Here is a 20,585-nt window from a genome sequence, read left to right on the forward strand (position 1 = left end):
CGGCTAGGCTATTTAACGACGAAATATTCCAAATTGTATGTATATCATTTATTGATTCCCCTCGGGGTTACAATTTTAGTTACATCTCCCGCTTTCGCTCGCTCTTACCCTAATCTTAACCTTAGACTTATCCTAACTTACCCTAACTTAACTAAACTTATCTTAAAAACACGCCACACAGAGAAGAGAGAGAGAGAGAGAGAGAGAGAGAGAGAGAGAGAGCGATCTTACACTAATATCCGCCGCGTTCTTATTTTTCCCTCTCTCACACCCACATGCTTCTCTGATCTCCCCCATCCCTACACCTCACCCATCCTTCTCCCGCCTCCTGGACCTCCTCTTCCGGCTGCTCTCTCTTTCGCTCCATTCCTATGCATTCTCTCCTTATACTTCCTCTCCTATACCTCTTCCATTCATGCTCTTCCTCCAATCATCCACCTTCCTCATCCATTCCTCTCCTTCTCCTTCATCCCCTAATACTTCCCCCACCATCCCCTGCCAACCTCACCCCTCAGCCCCTCCCATACACACTTCCCACACGTGCTCCCACGTTTCCTCCTCCCACCCACATACCCTACATACTTTCTTCTCCTCCTCCAACCAATACTTTCCACCTCTCATCTCGTTTCCCAACCTGTACCTGGCCACCCTTTGCCACATGTTCTCTCCCCACCCCTTCTTCAGGTACCCTGGTAACCCTTCTCCCTTCACCCTCCCGTACCACATGTTGTACCTTGCACTTCCTATCTTTTTCCATCTCTCCCCCTGTATATTCCAAATTGTAATATTCCCACATTTCAATATCACTTAAAGTATTTCAAGTACTATTTAAAACTACTAATGAGTTTCAATAACAAACTAATTTAAATAGAAAGTGAAATTTTGACAAAAAGTATAAGATGATTGTAAGGTCGCTATTACAGTAAATTATCGTTGACCGACCAACACCCTACAATGTAAGCAGATGGAGAATCGAGCATTATTGTCAATTTATGTTTTTATGTTTGTTCGAGATTTTACTTTATTATAAATCTTTATTGTAAATATCACTTCAAGTGTTAACTCTGTATGTATTTTAACTAGTAATAAATATGACTTCGATCTGTCGATCAGCCCGGCGCGCCGTCGGCCCCGCACCGTTCCACCGCTCCCCGCGAGCTCCAGGGTGGATCGAGCAGCTCGGGCCTCGCCGTCGCGGCGTGGGGAGCGGATGCGGTGGATCGACGCGCCCAGCTGATCGTTCAGTTCGTCTATTGACACGCACAAACGACATTCGATTTCGGAGTTCTCACCTATGTGTAGATTTACGTAATCGTTTCGTCGGTACCCCGCTTTTTACATCTACCTTAGAGTATCGGTAACGTTTCATTTTGTAAATGCCCGTATATCTAAAACATTGGTCCTTCGAGCCGGATCGAATTCGTTCACGTTCGTCGAATATACGCGCGGAAACAAGGGATCTCGACCCTCGTGCGTGCCGTTGCGATAACGTGTTCAGAATCCGCAGATGCGAAAGCGCAGCGTCGAGAAGCTAAGGGATCCGTCACCCGTTAGTCGACCGTGCTTCGAATACCCTAGATTTTGGGCAAATTGCAGGTGCAACTAGACCTCCAACGGTCCCGTACATTTGAACGCGCTAACGGACTTCTTTGTCCTCGCCGACCGCGCGCGAACACAACAGGTGCAGTTCCGGATACGGAGTCAGACACGAAGCTGCCGAGACTTCTCCTGCCGACCTTTTCTGGCGACCTCCTCCAGTGGGAAAGCTTTCGGGACCAGTTTAAAGCGGCTGTCCATAACAAGGCCCGTTTGTCGAAGGTGTCGAAGCTCAATTACCTCAAGTCGTGCCTGACCGGAGAAGCTGCACAGTCTCGTCGACGACTTTCGACAGATACAGCAGTCATTCGAGGCACTTGGAAAGCCCGTTGAGGAGTGGGACGAATGGTTCGTTTTCCTGCCAACGGAGAAGCTGGACGAGACGACTCGGTTAGCGTGGGAGGCCACCCTCGTCGATCCTACCGCCGTACCGGAATTTCAGGCGCTGGAAGACTTCCTGGAGAACCGCTCTCACGTCCATGCGAAGGTTAGAGTCGCCTCAACCCTCGAAATCGGACAGTTTCTCCAGTCGTGGTGGGTCTGCCTCAGTCAGCCGTCACCTGCTGGCCGTCAAGGTGGAGGAAACGAAGTCGAAGGGGAAGGGCGGTCGCACGTGCTCACTCTGCTCGGGAAACCACGCCATGGGATCCTGCAAGCGTTATAAAGGGTTATCGGCTGAGAAACGTCGTGACTTGGTCGTGTCCAAAGGGCTCTGTCTTTCGTGCCTCGCGACTGGACACCGACTATCTCAATGCCCCTCTACCAATCGGTGCTGGGTCTGCGGACAGCAGCACCACACGACGATCCACGACGCCTACGTCGTCGAGGATCGAACACCTTCGGAGTCGGTCGAGATAGCCGCCATCCACGCTGTGAAGACTCACCAGGGGATCCCTCTAGCCACTGCAAAGGTCCAGCTCGAGGCTCCAGACGGCCAGACTCTCCTGGTACGAGCCCTCCTTGATTCTGGCTCTGAGACGTCCTTCCTCAGCGAGTGGGCCGCTCAAACGCTACGGCTGCGGAAAAGGGCGGTGCGGGTATCGTTGACGGGCTACCAGGGTACCGCCGTGGGGACTGCTCGGTCCGAAGTCCAGGTAAGCCTCCGTTCCCCGATTGATCCTGGGTTCCAGATGGATCTGGAGACATTGGTGACCAAATCCTTGGTCGCCCCCACGCCCTCAAAGCAGGTGGTGCTGCAGTACTGGTCCCACATCCAAGGACTGCCATTGGCCGATCCGGAATTTGCCAACCCGGCGCACGTGGATGTGCTTCTCGGTGCCGACGTTTGCGGACTTTTGTTCCGGGAGCGAAAGGTCGGACCGGCCGGAACATCAGTCGCAGTGCGAACACCGTTTGGATGGACGCTGATCGGTCCCGTTGGAGAGGAGACCTCGTCCGTAAGGAAGACCCGTGTCCACCACGTGAGCTGCCAGGAGCCGTTACCCGATCTTCGACGGTTCTGGGAGATCGAGGAAGTACCGTCGTCTCAGCCGCTGTCACCGGAGGACCTGAAATGTGAACAGCTGTTCAAGGACACGACGTTTCGGGATCATACCGGTCGGTATGTTGATCGTTTACCTTTTAGGGGAGGAGGAGCGACCACCGACGGGAATTCAGGATGCTCCTCAGCGCCGAGACCAGACGAGCACGGGATTAGCAGCTCAGGAACCACTACGTGGCCTTCATGCGGGAGTACAGCCGCCTGGGGCACATGGACCTCGCAGATGCCCCTCTCCAGGAACGAGATCCTGGTTCCTACATCCCGCACCATGCAGTATGGAAGGAGATTGATGGGAAGAAGAAGATCCGCGTGGTCTTCAACGCCTCAGCTGCGTCGATCGCAGGCCGGTCCCTCAACGACGAGTTGTTGCCTGGACCGAAGCTGCAGAGCGACCTCTGGGCGATCATCACACCATGGCGCCTCTTCAGGGTGGCATTCTCGACGGACATCGTCAAGATGTTCAGATAGATCTCAGTCCATCCTGACGACCAAGATTGGCTGCGCATTCTCTGGAGAGACGACTCTGCACAAGCGGTATCTGATTTCAGGTTGACCACCGTAACGTATGGAACCGCTCCTGCTCCGTATCTCGCTCATAGGGTGTTGCAGCAACTGGCGTCGGATGAGGAAGGCCGATTCCCCCTTGGCGCAAGGGCTCTCCGTCGCAAATCCTATGTCGACGACATCTTGTCCGGCGCAGACAATGTCCAGCAGGCGAGGGAAGTCCGTCGACAGCTGACCGACATCCTGGAGTCGGCAGGGTTTCCGCTGGACAAGTGGGCCAACTCGAACCACGAGCTTGGATCGACCACTGCGGAACTGAAGATGTTCCAGGACGAAGAGCCATGCCGTTGCCACCGAGAAGCATTGAAGGCCCATCTTGGCCCATCCCAATCTAACCCAAAGTAGTTCTTACAAATAGAGAATAATACGGATTGCCCAGGTCTCACCACGAGGACCAGAAGGAATTCAATACGCTTCCTTCTGACTCCCTTTCTTACAACGACGATTTTACAATCTTATAAACTAAATTTCGCAGATCGCTAGATGTTTTGCGATGCGACTTCGACTACTGCCGCGCGGATCTCGACCGTACATCCACCCGAGGGCGTAAAGCTCGGATTCACCGATGTGAACGCGTCGCGTACCCGTGTCGCCGAAAAGTTACCCGCCAATTTAATATTGGGTAACGGGATCCGATTGATTGTTCTGTGTTGTGTGCGACTTGTAAGTGTGTGAGATAACGCGATGACTAATACGTTTTCTCTGAGAGCGTTTGTTGCGTATGGAAGACTTAGACAGACTGCCCCGGGGTCCGTTTGCTGGCCACCTCGTTGGTGTCCAACTTTTCCAAGGGATGGGCCCGAAAATCCCGAAAGACTCATCCCCATTCGTTGATTGACCCGAGGGAGGCGGATCTTCCGGACAGTCCTCCACGGTAGAGGTGGAAGTCCTTACCCTCTGGTCAATCACCGAAACTTCGGAAAATTCTCGAACGACGGGACCCCGGTGCAGCGTGACGAAGAGACCCGAGTGGCCTGCACATGGTGGTATAAATTTATGGCCCCTTGTCCCGAGTGGATGGACGACCATCGGGTTCAGACCTTGAACACGAGACTCCTGAGTGCTGTACGTCCGGTACCTCTTCGAAATTTCGTATTTCTAAAACAGTGGGACCCGTGTCTGGTCTGAACCAGATGGCCCAAGGGGCTGCGACGCGTGTCTCAGACCCTCACGGACCTTGAAGATGACAGGGCGTGAGGGCCGGGCGTAACGAATGCTGTTACAAAGCTACGGTCACGTCTCGAAACCGAACACTAGATGAAAAAGGTCACTTTTCCACAGAAAGAAAAGTTCACTTTACCATTTAGCGTATGTCGTATTAGTCGTTCATCAAGTCAACGAATTTTGAAACGGCAAAAGTATCATCCATATCACATGGTTTTATCACAAGAGCTTTCGATAGCAGATTACGATCACCGCGTAAGATTTTGTGAGTGGCTGCAGGGTGTTGTGGAAAATGACTTTTTGTGCAAAATACTTTTTTCCGATGAAGCCACTTTTATGAATTCAGGGCATGTAAATAGACATAATCTGCATTATTGGGCCGTGGAAAACCCAAATTGGATGCGATGTGTTCCCTTTCAACATCGATGGTCTTTAAATGTTTCGTGTGGCCTAATAGGAGATTTTGTGATTGGACCTTATTTTTTTCAAGAAACTGTAACATCTGCAAGTTATTGTGATTTCTTAAAAAATCATTTGCCTGCGCTTTTGGAAGATGTGCCACTGCACGTTAGAAGAGAAATGTGGTTCCAACAAGACGGCGCTCCTCCACATTTTGCAATCATCACCAGGCAATTTTTGAACGAAAAATTTGGGAACAAATGTATAGGTCGTGGGGGACCTCGTCAATGGCCTCCTCGATCCCCCGATCTAACACCATTAGATTTTTTCTTATGGGGATATGTAAAGGACAAAGTTATGTTTGAACCACCGACGAGAAAAGAGGATATGAAACAAAGAATACGTGACGCTTGCGCTTCAGTGACTCCTGAAATGTTAAAAAATGTTAGAACAACTTTGATGTTTCGAGTAAATAAATGTTTACAAGCCCGTGGTGGACATTTTGAACATTTAATTTAAAGTACATTTTATTTCTTCACGAATAAGTAAAGGACTCGAGCACCTACAACTCGAAACTTCAAACTGTTATATCTCATCGTGGAAGTATCTGACAAAAAAATGTTTCAGACAAAATTGACTTGTTTTTTCCTGTAGAATCTAAATATGTAACGTTTTATAGGGGGTTCCATTTAAAATTATAAAGGTACCTCCCCTCCCCCGTTAAAAGGGAAGGGAGGCCACTTCACGTTTATGTAGTCAGAAAGGCCCTTCAGTTCCATGCAATTTAAGACTAAGAACTTTAAAATCGATGGCATAGTTTTCGAGATATTGAGCTGTTCAGAGTTATGTGGGCCACCCTGTATATAAAATTATCGATTTAGTCATCTCGAGTATTATTATTTTTCTTCGTAGTGAGATAAAACTATGATTATTAATAACGTTCAAGAAAGAGATACCATGTTGATGTCTTCGGGTCTCAGTCTGTATTGCCTTAAGATTTTGTCCGTTGTCAAATCGAAAACATTCAGGGTATAAGGGCAGGCTTGCACCGTTGTGTTCCCGATGCCTATAGTACCAGTATCTAGGACCCACAATCTGTCGCACGCGTCTGCGTGTATTCTATAATGATAAAACTGACGTGATATTTTGCAGTAACAACGAACGAAGAAAGGTGGTAACATTGGGTTCGAAAAAGATAGACTATATGTATATGTTTCAATTCTTTAACCGGTTCATATGTCTAACTGTTAAAACGTCCATCATATCTCAAAATAAATCGAATCATTTACGTTTTATCTGTTCATTTTCAGACGGAAGTACGAGGATTTTAAAAACGCATGTGTCATCCGGTGCGAATGTGTTAAATGTTCATGTACAATATGAATGTACATTAAGTTTCATTGCTTATTAGTGATTTTTGTACTTCAACGGTTCATTGTTCATTATAGTTTATTATACAGTTTTGCATCACACTGACCTGTAAGCAGTGGTCATGCCAGTGCCGCACGCTCCAGCTTTGTTTTGCGCCCAGTTTGGATAAGGCGTGAGCCTAGGCGATCCTCCCCGATTTGTGTCAAGCGATATATAATTCAAAGTCGCCGGAATACCTACAATAGTTAGTACCACACGTCACTGAACTGCATTCCGAACGTCCTAAATTATGAACGAATATTTGCACGCCAACCAATCCTAGAATAGCGTGATCGCGTTCGGAACGTTATCGAAACTCTGGCACACGCAACTCGATTTTATCGGAAACATGTATGCCCGACAATAGAAGCAAAGTTTTGAAAGGCACATATTCAGATAGTCTCCGGAAAGGTCAACGGGAAGGTTGCAAGATCAAAAATTGGAGATAACGATGAGAAAAGTTTAATCGACGCGTTAGTCTCATGCGATCAACGTGTAGATCGCTTCGATTTTTCAGCGCACAGAAAACGTTAGGGTGGGCTCAGAAAGAATGAGCTCGATGGACCATGGTTTAACATGTTCCGCAGAGAGCAGAAAGGTCTTTGGAGATCAGGATAATTCGGAGGTCATTCCGAGTTAGCTTTTGCTTTGAGTGCGTGCCGAATTCTACAATATATTTAGATCTATAAAAAATATTTAGTCACAGACACAAATGACCTAAAGAAAGGTCAACACTGGAGATAAGGATGGGAAAAATTGGTCAACACGTTAGTCGCGTGCGATCAACGTGCAGATCCGATTTTTCAGCGAACAGAAAATGTTAGGGTGGGCTTAAGAATGAGCAAATCTTTAATGATGGAATCGATGGACCATGGTGTTTAACATGTTCCGCAGTGAGCAGAAAGGTCTTTGGAGACCAGGATAATGGCATTCGGAGGTCAGACAAGCTCGGATCGAGTTGTTGTTTTTTTTTTTTGCTTTGATTGCGTGCCGAATTCTAAAACAATTCGCTTCCCGGGCTCAGGAAGGAAGTCATTGAACGTTCCGAATTCATTCTGCTCGGACGGTGTGACAGGAACCTCTTTCTTCTTTTCTCTCTTAATATTTCATATCCTCTGCCTGGGGAGAAGCTGACGTCGGAAGAAAGAGTCGGCCGAACAAAGCCGCGGACAAATAAAACCTTGTAAAAACAATGCCGACCTCCGCGGGCTTCGACGCGTTTCGAGAACTTTCAGAGGGACTGCTGGGAAGATCGGAACCGGAACAAGGAGAAAAACGTGAAAAAGAACCAACGGAAGCGAGGTGGAAATCGTTCGTTCGTTCGTTCGTTCGAGAGAGAGGGGGGACATTTGTTTGACACGTAAAAATAATTTACATTGAAACTGCACTGCGTAAGTGAATCTCTGATTCGAGATGAATATCAATTTCTAATTTTTTTTTTTAACCAAATTATCACGGTACGATTATCGACAATTTCTTGAGAATACTCTTAACCCTTAGCACTCGAGTGGTGACTCTGAAGCACCACTAGAAATTGTTATGGCATTATTTCAAGGAAATTACAAAAAATATTACAAAATATTTGTTACATTACAAAATTTGTATTTAGTAGATCACTAAACATTTAAATACTATATGTGGAAATCGGATCGGTTTCGTATGAATAAAATGAAAATAGCGCCGAGTGCAAAGGGTTAAATTATTCTTCCGCTAATCCTATTCGCGATTTTGATCGAATATTTTCAGTTTTGAAATGGGAGTTTCCAATGGAGAATTAATCAAAATTTGCGAACTAATTTTGAGTTTGAGTTAAGATTTCAAGATTTTCTCCATGCACAATGACTTGGCGCGCGCCATCGCTTATGATGAACTTAGAGTACCGAGAAGAAAAAAAATCGGAAATACGAGAATATAAAAGTGAATAAGACTCATTCATTCGCGAGTTCCCTTCTAGATTTAAGTCGATGCGAAGGCGGAGGTAAAGAGAAATAGAAGTCCTGTATTGTAATCGCTCTCGCGCGGATTTCGGCACTTTGTGTCGCAAACCGGAAGCCAGCCAGACTAGATTCGAGGCTTGCACCGACCACACTGATCCTCTACATTTTACACAGTGTGTTCGCGTCAGTTTCCGGTTTTCTGCTCGAGATTTTTATCTGGTTTTCTCTCCGGAGTTAAAAGGTGATAAAAGTTAGTTAATTCCATTGCAATTCAAACGGAAATGGATGTAGTTATGCTTAACAGCAGTTTCCCGTATAATGCGATAAAAGAATTGTTTAAAAACGACTGGATATACCTATGTATTCCACGTGGCTGTATAAAAATGGATTAACAATTACTAAGAAACATTAAAAAAACAATTCAAATTGTTATTGTTCAAGTACATTCTACAAAGTTTTGTTATATGATCAAATACTACATTCGAAGGTGTACAATTTGAACAAAATTTAGCTGTCCTACATGATAATATTTTAAATATTATTCGAACGAATAAAATATTTAGATATTCGTATTAGTTAGTATATACATGAGTAGTTGCAAATAAAGGGATATATTCAATTGGAGCTTACCGTTCCGCCATCTTGGCACCGTGACAAACAGTTTATTTCGCCATATTTCGATGCCAACGGGTAGCGCGTTTTCTGGTACAAAATCTCCCCTCATCATCGCCATTTGTCTGCTCGCTTCGTCCGGATAAGCGAAGTCCAACGTCTTCCAGAAGAATCTCTCCAGGAGAGGAGCTTTTCCAAACTGAGAACCCCATCTTTGCAGTCCTTCCACTCTGCCGGCTCCCAAACATAACAAACTCACGCAAAGTAATCTCCAATATATTTTCATTATGGTTTGGTACCTAGAAAATTCGAACAATTTTCAAAATGCCGGCAAGCAATGATTCTGCGATATTTTAACAATTGTATGCTAAGTAAGAAAAAAGAATTTTTAATAACTACAGCGTGCACTTTCATGCAAATTCTTGTTTTCTAGGACTATATCGTTTTACTTTACGTAATTTGAGAATATGCCAATAGTGGGACAAAAACCGTACGCAATCTTGAATAAATTGCTGCTTTATTTATTTCAATAGGTACATCGCATGTGTAATAAAAAAGGGTCAAATTGTCAAAATCATTATTCGGAACGTTAGACGAAGACGACTTAACCACTGTCAACGCGAACATAGACAAACTTTTCAACGCGAACAATAAATTGAAAACGATAGTCAGTAATCAAACCGCTCTCATCCGTAAAATGTTAGATTCCGACAGTTTACAACGCATAAACCAACTCACTTTAGATGCACGAGCAAATTCACTTAAAGCCGAACGTGACGCACTCATGAGTAACTGGATCATTAGAACAGAAGGAGCAATCGCGGATTTACACTTTTCATACGACGAACTACTTACCACCATCACACTAGCGAAACAGGGAATCATTAGCCCACAAATTTTAGAACCAAAAGAATTTCTAGACGCATACAAACGCACACTCGAAAACGAAACTACACACTTGGCATTAAAACCAACTCACGAGAACTTCCAGACCATACTTGATCTTGCAGAATTAAAGTTGTTTATTACGGACAACAAATTATTTTTCAAAATCTCAGTACCAATTCTACCTACGTTGCAATGGGATATAGACCGCATCTACCCCATCCCAACGAAGAAGAACAATGTATTTATGATCCCACTCGTGGAACACCAAATTTATTTGATTTCAGGGTTAAATTATATTAACGTGGAGCAAGAATATTTGAATACACATTGCAAAACAAAAACCGGTATAACCATGTGTAAACAGACTCAACCAATCCACAACAGAAACACACGACACGATTGTACCACAGAGCTCATTAATTTCAATAATCAAATCCTTTCATGCCAAATTGTAATTTTGAAAATAGACGATATTACTTTTATGCCATTAAAAGAACAGAATCAGTATATAGCTATTCCAGAGAAACCCATAGAAATTAACACCATATGCGGAACGCAACACAGTATTGTGTATTTACGACAACCTAGTTTATTAAAATCCAACACATCTTGCGAATTATTATATAATAACAATTATATGCGAATAGGACAAACGCGTTTTAGCGTATCATACGAAACCAGGCACAAAGAAATTCGAACGCCGAATAGTAGCGATTACATATCAATCTTGCAAAAGTTAGACAAGACACCAAAAGTATTAAACAACTTAAACTGTTACCACAGTACATTAGATGATATCGAGCAAGAAATTAACAGACTCCAATTCGAACATCGAATCGAATCTGTAAAGTCGTGGGGACTGTCCACACTGCAGATTGCCGGCTACGCAGCATTAACCGCCCTAGTCATTTGGGGACTAGACAAAACGGGTATTTTTAACTGTATCAAATCCTTTCTTCCATCGAAACTCTGTATTCATATTCTCAGTTGTAAGTCGAAGACGACTCATATAGAAAATAATGTAGAAACGCCAGCACCGGGCGCTACCGCACCGTTGTTAAACATGTACACAGATTTAGCCACATTGGTGAATAACCAACGGCAATCACAACCATCGCCGGAACCAGAGATCCTGTTCCAGCCAAGAACAGTCAAATTCCACAAGTCCATCCTCCGGAACTATCCAGGTTAGAGGACTAACTTCAATCTAAGTTGGGGGGAGTGTAACGCCCAAATTTCTGTAAATTATCGCAGATGACGTCACCCCTAATTTTTGAACACAAAGGATCGACTGTTGACTGGACTACGTCCAGTTGATAACAACATAGGACAAACACAGGAGAACGGATGACATCACCCCTAATCTTTGAGCCACAAAGGATCGACCGTTGCCCGGAATTTGCCCGATTGATAACAACATCTTATAAATACAAGAGAACGGATACGGATTATCAGTCGCTAAGGAACCACAAAAGTACGCGGATCGAAATACTGTCGGTTTATTTATGTAATACTGAATAAAGAGAGTCAATGCTGGACAACAGTCTAGCATCTGCTTATTTTTATTAACAATCGAGTTATTATTACGTGACAACATCTTCGCGGAGATTACGACCCGTTTCTATGATCTCGCGGGCCGGGCCGAGAACATTTTAAATCGCCCAGACATCTCGCGCGCAGATACCGACTCTGCAAACGACGGCAGAAGCACAGACGGTGCGAAAAGTCGCCCCGTTAAATTACCCGATGCCTCATTGCCGACTTTCGACGGTCGTTATGAAAGTTGGTTGTCGTTTAAAAACGCATTTAACAGCATGATCGGTTCACGCAGTGAACTAGACGACGTGGCGAAATTACAATACCTCCGGTCCGCGTTAGTACAGGAAGCGGCAAACAAAATTCGGCTCTTTGACGTCGACGGGATCAATTACGCGAAGGCATGGGATCTTCTGGAAAGAGCGTACGAAAACAAACGCCTTCTGGTATCGCGGCATATGTCCATGCTATTCGACATGCCGACACTCGATAAGGAATCCACGATCGGCCTGACGCGGTTAGCCGACGACGCTCAACAGCACTTTGCGTCGCTACACGCGCTGGGAACACCGGTTTGCACACAAACCGTCGTTCACTTACTCGAGAGCAAACTACCTAAAATCACGTACGAGAAGTGGCAGGCAGGCTTAAGCCGACAGGAATATCCGAGCTTGGATGAAATGCTCGAATTTTTGTACAAAACCGCGGTTTGTGTATCGCGCACAGACAAGATGCGATCTAGCGATCGAGACCGCGAGCGCGAGAGAGACGACCGCGCTCACAAACGGCGACGCATACGTCCGCTGAATCGCGCATTCGTCACCCAAGAACGCAAGTGCGTCGCGTGTAAGATTAGCTGTCATCCCCTCTTCACGTGCGCCGCATTTAAGCGCTTAACCGTCCCGAAGCGCATCGAGCTCGTAAAAACCGCGAAAGTTTGCTTCAACTGCCTACGTTCCCATCGCGACGCTCCATGCCGGTATTCGAGTTGTACAATCTGTCAAAGACGGCACAATACATTATTACACAACTTCGAATTTGCGAGCTCGAGCAGAACCGATACCTCAAAACCCGCGATTGACAATGCGGACGCCGGAAAGTCAGCATGACTACCCTTACCGAGCAGGGAGCTGACGATTAGTCTCGCGACCGTACTTCCTACGGCGTCACCGCAGTTGATAATGAGCGCCATAGTGGAAATCATTAGTAAAAACCGATCGGTAAGAGCCCGAGCCATATTAGATACCTGCGCAACGGCCAATTTTGTCACTGAGGCGCTCATACGGCGATTAGGTATACGGGTAACCGCGCAATCGTTTCCCATCGGTACGTTAAACGGCACGCACACAGTGTCGAAGGGCCCGGTTAAATTACAAGTACGATCGACCTTCGACGGGTTTGAAAAAGAATTGACGTGTCTCAGTATCCCGAATATCACTGATCTGGTTCCATCGGAGGTATTTCCACGCGACTCAATGACAATTCCGCGTAACATCCGCCTAGCGGACGCTGAATTCCATCTGCCGCGTCCAGTAGATTTGTTGATCGGTGCTGGAGCGACAGTTTCGCTATTCCAGGTTGGTCAAATTAACCTCTCGCGCGAAGGACAAGATTTGTACTTACAGAAAACGCGATTGGGTTGGGTCGTGACTGGTGGCGTTGCGCAACAACAAGCAACAAGAGCCGCGTGCCACTTGTCGACGCTGGAAACGCAACTCGACAAGTTTTGGCAGATAGAAGAAGTCGAAACGGAAGGACTGCGGTCGGAGGAAGAAGTCGCGTGCGAAATGCATTTTCAAAGGAACGTTAGTCGCGATCCGTCCGGTCGGTACACGGTACGTTTACCATTTCGCGGAACCCGCGAACGGCTCGGCAATTCGCGAAACGGCGCGGTCAAGCGACTGCTATCCCTTGAACGCAAATTAAACGCGAACAACGTATTGCGAGACGAGTATCAGCGCGTTCTCGACGAGTACTTAGCTTTAGGCCATATGTCTTTGATGGAGGCTCCCGGTGACGAGGGATTCTATATGCCCCATCACGCGGTAGTGAAAGAAGCTAGTAGCACCACCAAAGTTCGCGTGGTATTCGATGCGTCTGCGAAAACAACGTCCGGCGCGTCACTAAATGACATTCTTCTGGTCGGACCCACTATACAACCGAAGTTATTCGCGCATCTAATTCGTTTCCGCACGTACAAATATGTGCTAACGGCAGATATCGAAAAGATGTATCGTCAGGTACTCTTGCACGAAGACGATCGGCCGTACCAAAAAATATTATGGCGCCGGAACGAAAAAATTGAAACGTACCAATTAAATACGCTCACATTCGGCGTTTCATCGTCACCGTTCCTCGCGATCCGAACCGTGCATCAACTAGCCGACGACGAACGAGAGTCGTATGCGAGAGCCGCTAAGATACTAAAATCACACCTATACGTTGACGATCTTCTATCCGGCGCTGATACCATCGACGAAGCTCGCGCGATACGGAGAGAGGTGACGGGCGCCCTGAGTCGCGGCGGTTTTTCGATCCGACAATGGGCATCGAACAACCGGGACATTTTGGATGATCTCACGGATAATGAACTGCGCGCAAACTTCATAGTGAATATTGACCGATCACTGAAAACGTTAGGCATTTCGTGGAAAACGAACACGGACGAGATATGTTACACTACCTGTACGGACGCCGTCGGAAGCAAGGCGACGAAGCGATCTATCCTCTCCGAAATAGCGAGGATCTTCGATCCTTTGGGTTTGTTGGGTCCGGTCGTGTTACACGCAAAAAAGATTATGCAGGACGTATGGCGGTCAGGAATCGCGTGGGACGAATCTGTTCCGCAGTCTATTCACTCGGAATGGACGCAGTTCACGCAGCAATTAGAGCTACTCCGAGCAGTCGCATTTCACCGAAGAGTTTTAACGGATCAACCTCGAAATATCGAAATACACGGATTTTGCGACGCGAGCACCATTGGATATGGTGCATGTTTATACGTGCGGTCGACCGGGAAGGACGGGATTGTCCAGTGTCATTTATTGTGCGCTAAATCGCGAGTCGCGCCGCTCAAGACGGTGACCATTCCACGATTAGAATTATGCGGCGCGTTATTGTTGACCCGGCTATACCGCGAGGCGAGCGACGCGCTTGATATCTCACCTGATAAGGTGGTATTTTGGTCCGACTCGACCGTGGTTCTACATTGGATTCGAACGGCACCGCATCGACTAAAAATGTATGCGGCCACGCGAGTCGCGGAAATTCAATCAATTACCGGTGATCATACCTGGCGACACGTCCGCTCAGAGTACAATCCGGCAGACGCATTATCCCGAGGCCAATTACCACACGCGTTTCTACAGAATCGTGCATGGGTCGTCGGTCCGTCGTGGCTGATTAAAAACGCGGACGAATGGCCCGACGAAGTGCTGCAAAACATCGAGATTCCCGATCTCAAGGCGGTCACTTGTTTCGTCGCGAACACGAACACGATCGATTTATTCACGCGTTGCTCGTCATATACCACATTACAAAGGGTAATCGCATATTGTTTACGGTTCCGGCCACGTGGTCCACGCGGCGGTTCGCTGAGCGCCCAAGAAATTCAATTGGCCGAGACTCGAATTATCCGAAATGTGCAGACATCGCAATTCGGAAACGAAATTAAGTGTCTACAAGCCAAAAATACGACATCGAAATGCCGAATCGCGAGCCTCAATCCGTTCCTGGACGAAGACGCTGTACTGCGGGTTGGTGGGCGCCTGCAAAAATCAGATCTGCCCTACGATCAAAAACATCCGATCTTGCTACCGAGTCGGCATCGGCTAACCGACCTAATCATCCGGGAAACGCGCGAGAAACACCATCACACGGGCATACAAACCACTTTACACATACTCCGGCAAAGATTTTGGTTACTTGACGGACGCAACCAAGTACGTCAGATAATACGTTCGTGCACACGGTGTTTCCGTTTCAACGCAACTAGCACCGAATATAGAATGGGCAATCTACCGGCGGTTCGAATACGCGAGGCGACACCCTTCGAAAACACCGGCGTGGATTTCTGCGGACCCTTTTTCATAAAGGAACGCAAGCATCGAAACAGAACGCGAATTAAAACGTACGTGTGCGTGTTTGTGTGTATGGCCGTGAAGGCGATACATTTAGAAATCGTTAGCGACCTGTCAACCGAGGGGTTCCTCGCAGCTTTGCGACGGTTCGCGGCGCGACGGGGGTTACCTGCTCATATATTCTCAGATAACGGCACAAATTTTGTGGGCGCGAGTAGTCAACTAAGGGAATTATACGCATTGCTCCAATCGGATACGCACCGAGAACGCGTTCAAAGATTTGCCAGTGACCGTCGGATCACGTGGCATTTTAATCCACCAGCGGCCCCCCATTTCGGCGGTTTGTGGGAATCGATGGTGAAATTGTTTAAACATCACCTTCGGCGGGTTGTCGGCGATTCACTTTTTACCTTCGAAGAGCTCAATACGCTCTGCATAGAGATTGAGGGCATCCTGAATTCCCGACCCATAACACCATTATCCTCCGACCCGAACGATTTGACCGCACTTACGCCAGCGCATTTTTTAATTGGGAAAGCATTAACCACCCTTCCCGAGGGTAACTTGTTACAAGTTCCAGCACATCGCCTATCCACCTGGCAACACATTACGAAGGTCCGCCAAGACTTCTGGACACGCTGGAACAAAGAGTACTTGAATGAACTGCAAAAACGGCAAAAATGGGCTAAGGACGGCCCAAACATCGAGGTCGGTACCGTCGTGCTGCTCAAGGACAGAAATCAACCCTGTTCGCAATGGGCATTAGGCAGGATCACGGCCCTACATCCGGGTGAGGACGGAGTAGCGCGAGCAGCTACGGTGAAAACAGCAAACGGGGAATTCAAACGGACCACACAAATCATGTGTCCGTTACCTTCCGAATGAACTCTCCACGGGCGTTTCGTAAAACACAAATATCGAGCTCAATCGTTAGCAAATTACCGACTTACTCAGTACATATACCACCGACTCCATATAGACATTGTACACTTCTGAGTCACGATTAAAAGCGCAACAGTTGATCGTACCCTCTCAACGGGGGGAGTATGTCGCGTCGCGACACCTCAGAGTGAGACCACAACAAATTCTAAAACGATTCGAACGGGCCTAACAGCCAAACCAGGCGAAGACCGCGTCCCGCCTACAACATATATTCATGCGAACAAGCATATGGTGAAGATCATGTTCCACCTAGCTTATACAAACATTTATATAAACAATAAGGTGAAGATCACGTTCCACCTACAGTGTGCACACTGTATACGAATCGGCGTCAGGTGAAGAACGAGTTCCGCCTGTAACGCCTATCAATACACAACCCGATCAAATACAGACAAAATACGATTAACCAAGATTCGGCTCACTCTGAGGCGTCATCACAGCGTAGCGTAGTCTATGACCCGAGGAGACATGCGTTCCTTCGAGTGTATGCACGTAGCCGATGGCTCGACGTCATCGACGCTACGTCATAAACAGGTGAACCAAGACCTGGTCATGAAGTGGGGAGGTCCGTGCGGAAGTTAGTTACTTTAGACGAACACATTGCGAATTAACATAAAACAATCTCTGTACAATTGCATAGCAACCAGTCAATAAACACCACGCCACCGAAAGAGTGTTCTTCATTCCGAGAAAAAGCGAAACCACGGAGCGTGCACGATCGCTTCGAAGTAGAATTTTCTACAATAACTATTACAGAATATATTTTGTTGAATAATCATTATTTTATAAATATCGCAATAAGTTCCAAATTAATTAATTACACCTATAAACTATCGATTATAAAATAATGATTACAATGGTGAATAATATGGAAGTGTGCGGACTACAGTGTGCACACTTTATACGAATCAGCGTCAGGTGAATAACGAGTTCCGCCTGCAACGTCTATCAATACACAACCCGATTAAATACGTACAAAATACGATTAAACAAGACTCGGCTCACTCTGAGAAGTCGTCGCAGACTATTCATAATAGAGCTTAAGCCGGATCGATAATTGTCACGTCGGACGACCGACGTGTTGTTGATGACGTCAACCGCGACGCATCATAGATTAAAGAAGAAGATAAGTTATTTATAAGTTATTACTATCGTCATCCGTAGACATTGCCATCATTTCCATCCGCGAGCGCGCCAAGACGCTTGGCAGTACGTCATCGGGTGCTAGCGAGCCCCACCGCGATACCCGGTTGCGTCACGATCCCCCCACACGGACCCCGAGCGAAGGAGGTTCGTGCAGCCCCTATAATGTTTTTAAACTTATACAAGAAATATGTAATTTGTGAAGCGTTATGTCAATTGATGTATTAAATTATAATTCATGACTTTTTAAATTAAAAATTGAACAGCTTGAAGCGTTCTCTATGACAAAACAAACACCTACGCAAGTGATCAATATATTACGTAGTGGCCACCTGCGTATTAAGTAGCGGCCACCTGCGAAATTATGTAACTATTGCAAAACCCCGGGACATGACATTCACGAGTGCCGCAAGCGTGAATATAATAACCGAATCCGCGAACAATCGGGAAACGGCTCGACCCTCCCGTCCGCCCCGAATCGCCGACGGGAGGCAAGTCAATCGGGCCAGGCAATCCGCGCAACTCGTCACAGCCGGAGACGAACCAGTCCGAAGAATCGCAAGAGTAACAGTCCGCTCGGGCGATGATGTATTAATTATTAAACTCGATATTCCAGAATTAAAATGTACGGCAGACCTTCTCGTAGATACAGGGGCCTGCACGAACATTATTAAATTATCATTCTTAGATCCGAGCATTTTAGTCGACACGGCGAGACGCGTTATTATAGAAGGTATCGGCGAAGTAACTACCACTTCTCTCGGCGTAGCACGCCTAACTTGCCTCAATAAAATTATCGATTTCCAAGTCGTTCCCGATACTTTCCCCATTCCGACCGACGGATTGGTCGGATCTGTTTTTCTACGCGAAGAAGCGGTCATCTCGTACGCGGACAACGCCATGACCTGGTGCGGGAACCGACTCCCCTTTGTCTCAACGGGTCGAATTTCATTAAAAGCACGCACGTCGGCGTAATGTAGCAATGACAGCTACCGGGCTCGAGTGCGGCTACATCGCGCGGCAGGAGTTATCACCCGGAGTATCAGTTCCTCATTGCATTACACGGATCTCCGACGGTAAAGCGGTCTTGAAAATAGTTAATACGACCGAGACCGACGTCGACCAAGGTCAACGTTCAGCGCCAACGATAGCGTCGTAACCGAGCAGCGTAGGTGAGGGCCGTTAACCGCGACGCGCGAATCCCCGAGTCATACGACGGACGTGCGCGCCGCGTGGACCGAAAGTCAGTACAGCTTACGTCTTTATTCCGCGTTGGGATCCGCGACCCTTTTAAAATCACGTTCGCGACCCGCGGGACGTAACATAATATGATAGACATAATGTGGTATCGGGAATATGCGGGCACCCGCTACATAGTTTTAAGATATAGACTTTAGGTAGACTTTAGGGACACTTTAGGACAGGCATGCAGCGAAGGCCGGAAAAAGGCCATAAAAAGGGAAAGCGACATTGACCAGCGTTGGATTGCGAGCGACGATGGGCCTTCGGCCCATTGACGATGTTCATGCCCATATTTGGGCATGGTGAAAACTCCGGCAGGGGCGAGCGTGGGGATGAACCGAGTCTTGCTAGATGAGGGAGGAGTCAGTCGTAGTCGTTGTCTGAGAGTCGTGGTCGTTGTCCGAAAGTTGTAGAGTAAGTTGTAAGAAGTTGAGGGTTGAAGTTGTATAGTTGTCATCGTGTAGTTTAGATTAACGGTTAGTAACTAAGCGCGCAACTATTGTACACTTAAGTCTATTTCTTTTCTGTTCCTTAAATAAATAATTAATTATACGTGATACCACACATCATTGAAAACGGCTGTGTGTATCCCTCGGGTCTTATAAGCGTCAGGGACTTATATCATGGTATAACCCTGACGCATCAACCCCTCCTTCACGTGGTAGGACCTGTAGACACCTTCGAGTGACTAACGGGGCTCTGGTAAGAGAGCTCCTGCGTGAGTTATCGCTTGCGATAACCGCGGCTCTCACCCGGAAGACTCCCCTCTGCCGCGACGACCCGCCGGATACATCCGGTGAAATGTTGCAGAACGGGAGAAACGGGGGGCTTACCTTAACCGGTCGGCCCAACGGGGAGGCGAACCCCTTGAACAAACCCTTAACCTCTAAGCTGAAGATCGCGGTGAAAGAGGTCCCGTGTCTGACACGGGCGGTCGGTGGGTCCACCGGCCATTAGCGACTAACTTCAGGACACCAGGCGAAATCCTGATAGTAAAAGCCTTCTCCCCGGAAAGGGCGTAACCCGGGGAGCGACCGTCCTTCGTCCCAATTCGTGGGAACAAATATGAATAAACTCAAAAAAGCCAAATTAAGATCGAAGAAGGCAGGAGGAACAAAGAAAAAGGAAGTAGAAGGAAAGGCGAAGGTGGAAAAAGAAACGACCCAGACAGGCGGGGACATAGCTACTGTCTGGGATGACGAATCGGACAATTACACAGACGATTCATACCCGGACCTAGGTCCAGAAGAATTCAAATGGGATTTTCCCAAAAGCAGGAAAAGAAAGAACAAACGCTCAAGTGACTCGTGCAACGAGTCACATAAGAAATTGATCAAAGAGGTCAAGATTGAGCTAGAACGATTTGACGAACTGCCATTAAACGACGGTAAAGCGGTCTTGAAAATAGTTAATACGACCGAGACCGACGTCGACCAAGGTCAACGTTCAGCGCCAACGATAGCGTCGTAACCGAGCAGCGTGGGTGAGGGCCGTTAACCGCGACGCGCGAATCCCCGAGTCATACGACGGACGTACGCGCCGCGTGGACCGAAAGTCCAAATTAATTAATTA

The 20,585-nt window shown here is 47.0% G+C and overlaps 2 protein-coding genes across 2 annotated transcripts; one reads left to right on the forward strand and one right to left on the reverse strand.

The window, feature by feature from the left end:
• Positions 1-3,634: 3,634 nt before the first annotated feature.
• LOC143364581 (protein yellow-like) lies at positions 3,635-9,478 on the reverse strand. The gene is made up of 4 exons (XM_076804856.1): positions 9,202-9,478; positions 6,702-6,831; positions 6,181-6,343; positions 3,635-3,992 (listed from the first exon to the last, which is right to left on the reverse strand). The coding sequence occupies exons 1-4, from the start codon at positions 9,467-9,469 to the stop codon at positions 3,642-3,644; spliced, it is 912 nt and encodes a 303-aa protein (XP_076660971.1). The 5' UTR covers positions 9,470-9,478; the 3' UTR covers positions 3,635-3,641.
• A 1,656-nt stretch (positions 9,479-11,134) lies between these two features.
• Positions 11,135-16,571, forward strand: LOC143364586 (uncharacterized). Its single transcript, XM_076804860.1, has 4 exons — positions 11,135-11,258; positions 11,411-11,545; positions 12,901-13,064; positions 13,185-16,571. The coding sequence occupies exons 1-4, from the start codon at positions 11,135-11,137 to the stop codon at positions 16,569-16,571; spliced, it is 3,810 nt and encodes a 1,269-aa protein (XP_076660975.1).
• Positions 16,572-20,585: the final 4,014 nt, after the last annotated feature.

This window comes from Halictus rubicundus, unplaced genomic scaffold, assembly GCF_050948215.1.
Source record: "Halictus rubicundus isolate RS-2024b unplaced genomic scaffold, iyHalRubi1_principal scaffold0714, whole genome shotgun sequence".
In the NCBI taxonomy this organism is placed as follows: Eukaryota; Metazoa; Arthropoda; class Insecta; order Hymenoptera; family Halictidae; genus Halictus; species Halictus rubicundus.

Coding starts and splice junctions, on each gene's coding strand:
- LOC143364581 (XM_076804856.1), bottom strand. CDS start 9,469: ATGAAAATATATTGGAGATTACTTTGCGTGAGTTTGTTATGTTTGGGA. Junction 6,832..9,201: donor GGTGCCAAGATGGCGGAACG/GTAAGCTCCAAT, acceptor TAACTATTGTAG/GTATTCCGGCGACTTTGAAT. Junction 6,344..6,701: donor GGCATGACCACTGCTTACAG/GTCAGTGTGATG, acceptor TTATCATTATAG/AATACACGCAGACGCGTGCG.
- LOC143364586 (XM_076804860.1), top strand. CDS start 11,135: ATGTACACAGATTTAGCCACATTGGTGAATAACCAACGGCAATCACAA. Junction 11,546..12,900: donor GTCGCTAAGGAACCACAAAA/GTACGCGGATCG, acceptor TACGGCGATTAG/GTATACGGGTAACCGCGCAA. Junction 13,065..13,184: donor CTGATCTGGTTCCATCGGAG/GTATTTCCACGC, acceptor TCGCTATTCCAG/GTTGGTCAAATTAACCTCTC.